The sequence below is a fragment of the Mesoplodon mirus genome, assembly GCF_964341445.2.
Source record: "Mesoplodon mirus genome assembly, chromosome: 1".
NCBI classification, from domain to species: domain Eukaryota; kingdom Metazoa; phylum Chordata; class Mammalia; order Artiodactyla; family Ziphiidae; genus Mesoplodon; species Mesoplodon mirus.
In genome coordinates this window covers 50851649-50862294 of record NC_138976.1, presented here as the reverse complement: position 1 = coordinate 50862294, position 10646 = coordinate 50851649, and the positions used below count along the sequence as shown (strand labels likewise).

The window sequence follows — 10646 nt, the reverse complement described above, 5'->3', positions numbered from 1 at the left end:
GCTCTTTGCTCATTCTGCTAAGGCTATAAATAAAGCTTCTATTTAAGGCTGGCATTATATCAACCCACCTGCTTCTAGAAGAGAGAGAGAGAAAAAAAATCAGAATCACTCAACCTGCAGATTGCTGTCAGCTTGTGATTATGTGAATGGTAAGTCTTAACTTTTAACGTGTTATGTGAGATAGGCTGGAGGGCTTTTTAAAGAAAGCAATTTCCAGTTTAACAATTGCCCAAGAATTTCTGAGTACTAATGAGAGGAGACTTTTCCCTGGGGAGAGCATTCATTGATGAGGTATGACAGCAGCTGGGGGGTGACAGTGGTGAGTAAGGCAGAACTGGAGAATGAGGGATCATTTCAATTGTAGTATCAGGAAAGAAGGCAGGAATGGGGGGAGTACAAAAGCTTTCCTCTCTCTGTGAGCTGTCTCAGGGGAGTTAGTAGCCCCTGATCTTTTCCTCCTTCCTATTCAGAATGTTCTCCAGGGAGAGGGGGAAGGGGAGGGGAGAAGAGGTATTAAAGACTTTGGCCAACTGGAGAAGGGCAGTCTGGGTACTTGCAAGCTTGTCTTGATCAGATTCCTATATTTTGAAAGAGGAACATCAGCTTCAGTTCAGGCCTGTTTTAGAAAAACAAAGCTTTTACAAACTTCTTAATTATGTCTTTTTTTTTTTTTGCTGCAAACATTTTATCCTAGACAATCTGTTGAAAAGCTCACAACAGGTAAGCAGTTTTCATTCTCTAACATTTTTGAGAAAATACGCAGAGCTACATTTACTGCTACCAAAACAGAAAAGCCAACTTCAGATTTGAAAACCTGTCATTCATTGTTGATTTAAAGCATGGTTTACTTGGCTAAATCTTGCAAGTCTAGGCCTATGGCTGCTAAACCCATTTTTTGTTAGGTAACTTCTTAGCTAAATATCATGGCAAATCAGCTCTCATTTTGATCTCATTGACTTAGACCGTGAAGCTCTCCCTTCCCTGTAGCAGGACTTTTGCTGGAGTGAGACTGAGAAGGCTGTCTTTGGAACGGCTTTTGGAGGAGTTAAGGGAAGAGTAACAGAGATTCATGTCAAATGTTTGCCAAAGTACCAGGAAGCACACTCTGCTGCCTAACATGCAACTCTAAAATCAACAAGTCAGGTAATGGTTCATTCCTCAAGGCTTTCCACACACGAGGGCAAGGATAACTCCAGAACGTCCTCAATCAGAAGAGAGCAAGGATTTTAGAAGAAAGGATGGGGCTCTCAAAGCCAATGGTGGAAAGTCAATGGAAATCACCAGGCACCTCGTGTACTGATATTAGTCTAATGGGAAATGTTTCTAGGACTTTAACCCCAGGAATAAAGGGGATAAATCTTTACCTAAATACTAAGTAGAATGAATGGCTTTGGCCTCACATGCTTTGTTACTAGGTTCACATGGCACAAAATCCATTTGGAATGGCTTATGTGAGCTATATAGATGTGCCCAGGACATAGGTAATAGGGACAAAAAAGACACTGATGCAAGTTAAAGAAGAGTATAACCTCTGATGTTTCTTCAGTTAGAAGATAACTGTAAAAAATAGTAATAAAGGAAATAGGATTAAAATGGATTCAAACGTCTCCGTCCAACCTTTCTTTAAACTTCTGATATTTTTTTGGTCAGATCTTAGCCTTCTAAGTTGAAAATGATGTGTATTTTTTTTCTTTCCTAGAAAGCCTGAAAACATATTCTGTGGTGTTGAACAGCTTCTGAGCACAGTCCCTGAAGTTAAAACAAATGTCTTGATGTGGAGATAAAGAGAGACCCTGGAAGGGTAAGTCAATCTACATGGGGCTCTACTCAATTTTTCTTCTCCAAGATCACATCCTGTCTTTTGTACCTTATAATATATAAATATATTTGTTCCTACTTGAGTCATGGAAAATGACAAAGGTCAGGCTTAAATGCAGGTGAGATTTAAATAATTCTTTTTAGAAAAAGTCATGGAAGATTATAATTTCTGGACTCCTCTGAGAACTGAAGAGAACAGAATATTTGACAGAACAATGGAAAAAGAATCCACCTTGAACACTTTAGAGCAAATCCTGAATGCCTTTATACTACTGGGGAGTTGTTGGTGATAAGCAAAAGTTCTGAGAAACTTGAGCAAAACCAGAGCTCTGAAAATGTCCTCTGGGACTAGGAAATACAAGTCTTGGCAATTCTTGGTTTACATTTTCAAACTTTGAGAATATTTGAAAAGCTCATAATTATAAATGCAATGAAAATGAAAAAAAAGTAAGTAACATGAGAACTTGGAAAAGTAGAAATCCCTTGCCAGGAACACATTAGGCCAAATCGTTTGGTGAGTTATCATACTCTAATAACATGTATTTCAGACATTTGGGGGCATAGATCAATTCTCTGACCATTAGGGCTCTAGTCAGGGAATTTTTTTTCTAGAAATTTAATGCCTAGGGAGTATAAAATCTTCTCTGAAGATGCTTAGTATGCACACAGAACTGGTCAAACTAGAGTTAAATGCTGAGCCAAACAACTGTATTTCTTCTTAGGACAGTTTGAACAAATACTCTGGGAAGATGATGACCCCGAGATGACTACTCAGGGGAAAATTTGGCCCACTTGCTGATCTAAACTGCTTTTGTTTACCACAGTCTAGTTGGACCTAACAAAGAGGTAAACTGAGGCCATAAGGGAAAATTCCCTTTGTGAAATTCAATCCTAGAGCCCCAAGATTCTAGTCAACGGAACCCAAGATCAGAGCTTTGCAGTTATAAAAAGGAACCGAAGATCTGAACAGATAGTGAGAATGTAGAAAATTAAGTGGCCATTCAGTTACCTATAAATCCTTTACTATGATGCTTCAGACAGAAAGTCACAGATTCTCCTAGAACTAACTGGTCAGTACATTTTTATGATCAGATCACTTATCCAGGTGGCATATTTCTTTTTGTTTGTAATCTATTGGAGCCCAATTCAAATAGTAATTTTACTCTTCTGGGAAACATTGGGTTTAGGAATAATTCGGAAGAGGACTATTTTAGTCCAATGTCGACCAAACTGGGTTCTGTGGAACTCTACTTTTTCAAGATGTTTAACAGTTGCATCATGAAAGAAGTGCTTCATGCTCAGATAAGTAAGAGAAACCCCAAGGTAAACAAAATTAAACAGGATTCTTGTTTATTGGACTTTTCAGAGGATTTATTAGGCTCAAATAGATATTGAACCTCCACGAGGTGGTTACAGAATGCACCATTTTCCCAACTTATTAGTCTATGGGACTCTTTTTTGGGAAGAACACTTATTAATATCTTAAATAACTAGTGTTCCAGGGATCAGAGTATGGAAACCCCTGAAAGAGTGCAATCTCTTTTCTTCCTGTGGAATGATAACTAAATCTTTTCACGGATGGGTTAACTTTAATCCAATTTCATTTGACTAAGCTTTTTGGTCAACTTTTATTTTGACAGAAAACAGCAGTTAGAATTATAAAGCCCTTTTATTAACTGCTAAATGTTTCTCTTTCTCTGTTTTCGTTGGCCAATTAGTTAAGTACTTACTCCATGCAAAGTACTCTCCACTAACTTTTGGAAGACTATCTCTCTAACTTTGTTCATTTTTAAGTTTGAAAGACTCCATTCCATTTGCACACAAGTTGGAATTCTGATAGAATTTGTAAGATCTTGATTATATTGTTAGATATAAATAAGGTAGTTAATTGCCATAAGAAGGAAATGAATTTCTAAGTGATGTATGATAATCATCAGGAAAGTCAAATGAAAAATGATTCAAGCAGGCAATTCTTCAATCTTTCTATCTCATTTTCTACCCTTTATTAAGGGAGAAATGGGCTTAACCATGTTGCTATCCAGTTGGCAAACAATTTCTGGACCTGTCACTTTTTTATTGGGGTCAATTTAATTTTATTGAAGTTACACAAAATTTCAGATACTCAAAAAAGCCAGCTTTTTGAAAGTCAAACCTCCAGTCTGATATGTCAAGAAACAAACCCCAGAGACCTTCTACTCCAGCTTACATGCTGTCCAAAAGGGTACTCTTTTCTAGGTCTCTCTCAAAGTGTGAAAAGTGTAGATATCTATCTGTTCTATGCTAATTAAATATATTGTATGTCATGAATACACTCTATATATTCAGTGCTTTCTCAGATCACATAAATATAGTTGACCCTTGAACAACATAGGTTCGAACTGTGCAGGTCCACTTATACACAAATTCTTTTCAACGGTAAATACTATAAGTACTATGCGATCTGATGTTGGTTGAATCCATGGATGCGGAACTGTGGATACACAGGGCTAAGTTATATGAAGATTTTCAACTGTGCAGAGCATCATCACCCCTAACTCCCATGTTCAAGGGTCAACTGTATATGCTTTGAAAACCATTGACTCAACTTTTAGCCAAATGGAATTATGTCTCATTTGAACCAGGTCACTGGTGGTAATGGCATGACGCCATTTTTTTTAAACTATAATATTTTAACTTTGAGTACCAATCAGTAACACAAACTGAATTGGATAAACAGCCTTCATTCAGAGGGGTGAAAGTGTCAGCACGATTTAACCTATTTATAGGGGTAAATCTTAGTTTTTCTTCAGTAGAGAGAAAAAAAAATCAGTAAGTGCTTCTTAATCTACCTTGATTTTTGCCACTTCTTTAAAAACAAGACAGATTCTTCTTGTCTACACCAGACAATTTTCAAAATAAAAATCAGCATCTACTTGGAGAGGAAGCAGGGAGAAACCCTGAAGTTGTCCATTTAAGATAATACTGTGGGGATTCCCTGGTGGCACAGTGGTTGAGTCCACCTGCCGATGCAGGGGACACGGGTTTGTGCCCCGGTCCAGGAAGATCCCACATGCCGTGGAGCAGCTGGGCCTGTGAGCCATGGCCGCTGAGCCTCCGTGTCCGGAGCCTGTGCTCCGCAACGGGAGAGGCCACAGTAGTGAGAGGCCCAAAGATAATACTGTGTTTAAAGTATTTGAATAGACAACAGCAGAGTTGCAGTAGCTAGATGATTCCTTAGACTGGAAGCAATCTAGCCTTCAGACAGCTATCATATTTTAAACAGATCCATAGTTGCATGGATCGTGTAATGCATGGATCACCCTGGTTTGTGTTGGAATCTGAGAACTCCTCCTTATCCAGAGAGCTTTTAAACATCTGAATTGTTGATCTTAGCTACGAGCTGAATAGTGCCCTCTGAGTATATATAACAATCACATCCTCTTCCATTTTCTATTAACCCATTAGTAGCAATCGATGAAAGTAAAATCAAGTTGCGGTTAAATGAATAATTTTCATTATTAACACCTACCTTGCATTTTACAAGGATAAACAGTGGCACACCACCTTCTGGAGAAACCAAGGACTTTGTAACAGTAAACTGGTCCAGTGTGATATCACAAGTATAAAAAATATTCCATTCTGTATCAAAACTAGGCACATGCCTTTATTTATACTAACAGAAGTTAACAGAATTGAGCATTTTTGCCTTGGGTCCTATTTCTTGGCATCCTACATCAGACAAACACATCTTTCAACATATATCCGCCCATAACTCCAGGGATCTAGTCTCAGGGTTATCTCTATGTAAAGGAAGGTGAAATCACACTTGGATCGATAGTGGTGAGCAACTAAAAGCACAACCTCTCATTCATATTGCTTTAAAACATATACAGCATATATGTTTCAAAAAAAAAGTAAAGAATATATTGATTTCTTTGTGGTGTTGAACCAACAATACGGTATGATGCAAGGCTTTAACAAATGAGAATCAGAGATACAAATTTTTCTGTAGAGTATGTTTTGGACAAATGTGTCTTTTTAATATGTAAATCCTACATTGTAGGTTGTTCCTTTTTATTTATTCTTTTGTTTTTGCAGTGGTAGAAAATGTTGAATAACTGTCCATGAGCATAAGCCAAAGGTCAGGTTCATTACTGAGATCCCCAGAATGCCAATATTTGCAATGCAAACAATTAGTATCCCACTGTGTGAAGGGCTCTGACACATGCCTGCCTGCCTTTAGGTGAAGAGTCTCCATCAGAAGTCCTCCTGCTTCCATGGACCCTGCTTTGACACAGGGGCAGCTGCACTAAGTTGCCTTTTAACCTAGTGCGTTACTGTGCCAGGCTGTCTTACTGGTTACCAAAAATGACATGGAAACAATAGCTGGAGTGGTCGACCCTCATATCATTTTCATGTTGAACCTCCTGGGTCCAGCCACCTCCCCTTCCACAACAGCACCATTGTTTTTTCGGGGCACATACTCAAGGTCAATGCTGTTTTTGTGTTTGCCTTTCCCTCGACTCCACACAAAAAGGAGGAGAAAACAAAATAAAACCACTCCCAGGAATGTGAAACAGCCCATGGCTGTAGACACCAGTATTGTTTTAAGGTCCAGGGAAAAAGTATTGGCATTGGTGCCATTGGAAACGGTGTCATTGGAGTCGGTCATGTACATAGGGGTCCTGTTTGCATAAAGGAAGCGGTCTGAAGTGAATCCTTTCACAGTTAAGGAGGCTGTGAAGGTGTCATTCCCAGCGGCGTTGCTAGCGATGCAAACATACATCCCGCTATCTTGATCCTGGGCAAAACGGATTTCCAAGGTGCCATCGCCCAACACAGTGGCTCTTCCATTGGACTTGGCGGTGATGAAACGCCTTCGAGGTGTCACCCAGGAAATTACAGGCTGTGGGTCTCCATCAGCATTGCATTCTAGCTGGACCGTCTGCCCCTCATCCACTAGCAGATGCTGCAACTTCTTTTCACGGATTTTGGGTTTTTTGCAGGTAAAGTAAAAAGAAAGGGCAGTGCTATGGAAATCCTTGAATGACCTCTCACGAATGGTGTCTGGGCCAGCACACATGGGCTGCTGGCCACCGAACTGCAGGGTGGGGTGACGCTGCAGGATCCAGAGAAGGCGGCAGTCACAGGCCAGTGGGTTGTTATTAATGCTCAGGACCTCCAAAGCCCTAGGGGAGGAGAAAACATTCTCTTCCAAAGTTTCCAGTAGGTTCTGAGACACATTGAGCACACGAAGGAAGCGGAGCCCTTGGAAGGAGTGAGGCTCAATGGTGCGGAGCTGGGCCCCCACTATATGAAGCTCCTGAAGGCGGATCAGGTCCGAGAACATGCCTGCTTCGATAGTGCTGATGGGATTGTAGGAGAGGTTAAGGTGGGTCAGATAGACCAGGTGTTTAAAGGCAAGGAAGGGTACAACGGACAGGTTGGTGTTCGTGATTGAGAGGGATGTGAGGTTGAGACCATAGAGGCTATTGGCAGGCATCATATCCAGTAAAGGCCAATAGTCAATCTCTAGATGTTTCAGGTGGAACAGTCTTTTAAAGGCATACACGGGCATGTTGTTGATATTGAGATGCTTCAGATGCAGGCTGATGAGGCTGCGGAGATGGGAGAGGGCTTCTGTTGGTACCGCTGTTAGGTTGCATTTCTCCAGGGTGAGCTGTTCCAAGCTAAGCAGCCCACTGAAGGCCCTATGTGATATATAAACCAAATCATTATCCCCCACTTCTAGAGACTTCAGGTTATGCAAATCCTGGAACATGTAGTCTAGTAAAATGACAATCTTATTTTCACTAATGTCAAGCTTGGTGAGGTTGGTGAGGCCCGTGAAGACCCCCAGAGGGACCAACTTCAGGCGATTGCCCTTGAGGCGGAGGGAACGCAGGTTGAAGAGGTTGTTAAATGCTCCTGGCTCCACGTTGGCGATGATGTTGTCACTCAAGTCTATCTCCTCCAGCAGAGGGTATGAGATGAATTCTTCAGGGTTGACACTTTTCAGCCTGTTCTTGCTGAGGTCCAAGATTTTGGTCTCGATGGGAATGCCCTCTGGGATGGCAATCAATCTCCTTCGGTGGCAGCTAACAGATTTGTTCTGGGCTGAGCACTCGCAGCGAGCAGGGCAGCCAATGGTGGATCCCATGAAGATTAAGACCACAGCCAGACCCAGGAATGGCTGCCAACATGATAAGGCCGTGTGAAGCATGACTCCCCCTCTTAGTCTTACACCTTGGTCACGGGCCTGCAGGAGAAGGGGCCAAAGAGAGAGGAAGTGAAATTGAGTTAGGACATAGATAGGTAAAGAGACATAAATGAGACAGTGAGTACAATGAAGAAGACCCTGGATTTGGAACGCTACAGATCTGAGCTTTAAACCTGAGAGCTGCCATTGTTAGCTACACGATCTCAGGTAAGTTATTGCATCTCCCTGTACTTCAGTTTTCTTGGCTGTAAAATGGAAACAAGGGGGATGATAATAGTAGCTTCCTAGAGTTATGACAATTTCAGTATCGGACAACTAGAAAGAGACTATGACAGTGTCTGGCACAGACTGTGGAGCAAAACAATACATTTCACAAAAGGTTCTGTTTTGAACTCAAAGGACCAAAGCAGAGGTCAATGGCTAAGAGGACACCTCTTCAGTTTGAATCAGTGTCTGCATCTCTGATGTTTGGGAATGTCATCCTCTGTTCAGAATGAAGCTAAGAGAAGCTTCATTCAACATCAGGCCCTTGGGTTCCAAGTACAAAACAAAGTTACATTCAGAGAAAGAAGATGAGACTTTTTACCTTCATATATAAGTTTTCTATTAAAAAGTCCCTTTCAATTAGAAGGTGTACCTCTTTCATAATTCAGTAAATTTTGATTTATGAAGGGTTTTTCTTTTTTGAGGTAAACAAAAAGATCCTCAAAATCTCCCTGTACTCTTCATGTTTATCATAGAGATAAGGCAGAATCAAGGCATCATAGCAGCTATGATGATGAAAATGCTTTCTTTAAGATTTTGGGTTAAATATGTAAGAGTGAGAAGAGTCATCATTTTAAGGAAAAAAATGTTTTTAAATAATAAATGGACTATCATTTCTTCATATTTAAATTCAAACCCAGTAAGCATGTTAACCTGAAATTAAATAGGTATCAAATGAGATTGGAAATGAGTATGTTTTAAATGTATATAGTTAAGCAGACACTGAACTTACGGCTCAACTGAATAGCGAGAGGTGTGTTATGGAGCAGTGCTTCTCAACCTGAGATCCCTGGGGGGGCACTTCATCCAAAAACACCAAATTTTACTCAAAGGTAAGTTGTTTAAGACAATATTTTTAGATAAAAAGGCATTTGATGAAATTTCAACATTTGCTGCTGAGCTGTAAGAGTATAATTCTCCAGTCAGTGTTTACATATATGTCTCTGTCTGTATGTATAGCTATGTCTACATCTAAACAAATCTATCCATAAAAAATAACAACTAGGGTTGTTATCAAACAACAATTATTTAAGATAATACTGTGGGGCTTCCGTGGTGGTGCAGTGGTTGAGAGTCCACGTGCCGATGCAGGGGATGCGGGTTTGTGCCCCGATCCAGGAGGATCCCACATGCCGCGGAGCGGCTGGGCCCGTGAGCCAGGCCGCTGAACCTGCGCGTCCGGAGCCTGTGCTCCGCAATGGGAGAGGCCACAACAGTGAGAGGCCCGCGTACCGAAAAATAAAAAATAAAAAATAACAACTAGGAACAAACAATACTGAATCACTAGAAAAATGGCCTTGAAATGTAGGAAAAAAGTGAAGATGCAAAAAGTGCTAGCAAAATCAATTATAGAGGAACACAAGATTTAGTTTTGCCACATCTTTTCCAATAATTCTATCTTTGTAGATCAAACTAAAATCTGTCTTGAAAGCCAAAAGAAATCAACCGAAAAATTATTAGAACAAAGAGAGTAAGTAAATTATACTACAAAATGAAAATAATTTTCGTATATATAAATCATTTAGAAAATATTACTGTGTAAAATGATTCCAGTCACAGCATCTCTGAAAAAAATCAAATTCCTTAGAATAAACTAAACAAGAAATACACAAAGTATTACAACCATTCAGCCCTACTAAGGAAACAAAATAAAACTTACTAAAAAGAGGGATATAGTATATATATTTCAATAGAAAGATTCCATATTATAAAGACATTAATTCTTAGTAAATACATACATTTCAAAGAGATAATATTTTTGACTTGGAAAATTAATTCTAAAGTTCATTTGGAAGAATATAAATATGAGAAATATGAGAAATATTAAAAAATAGTAATGAAAACAGACTTACCCTACAAAATATTTAAACATAAATTACAAAAATTAATAAAAATAGTATCATGCTGACACAAAAATACAGAGTTAATGAAACAGAAAGAGTAAGGAATTATATCTAAATACATTTGAGAAGTCAGTATATGTGAAAGGTGGCATTTTAATCAAGTGAGAAAAATATAAGTGGCTAGATATTTAGTGGGAAAATTTGCACATCAACTTCACTGGTTCCAATAAGATAAATTCTAGATGAAGGTTTAAAATGCAAGAACAAATAGTGAACCAGAAGAAAATTCATTAATATTACAATAATAGAATTGAAAAGCCTTTTCTGTGATGAAACCTAGCAACCATGAAAGAAGAATAATCTATTCAATTGTGTGTAGTTAAAACATTATAGTATAACATGCAAATAAACAACAGACACACACAAACACAAAGGCCATTGCTAAAATGGAGAATATCTTTTAGGCTTATAATAGATGAGGGATTAAACATAGTACTAAACAAACGGTTCTTATTAATCAA

General features: G+C 39.2%; 1 protein-coding gene across 1 annotated transcript; it reads right to left on the bottom strand.

The window, feature by feature from the left end:
- Window positions 1–6184: 6184 nt before the first annotated feature.
- LINGO2 (leucine rich repeat and Ig domain containing 2) lies at window positions 6185–8020 on the bottom strand (the record flags this gene model as incomplete). Its single annotated transcript, XM_082616586.1, has 1 exon — window positions 6185–8020. The coding sequence occupies one exon, from the start codon at window positions 8018–8020 to the stop codon at window positions 6200–6202; it is 1821 nt and encodes a 606-aa protein (XP_082472712.1). The 3' UTR covers window positions 6185–6199.
- Between the last annotated feature and the right edge of the window lie 2626 nt (window positions 8021–10646).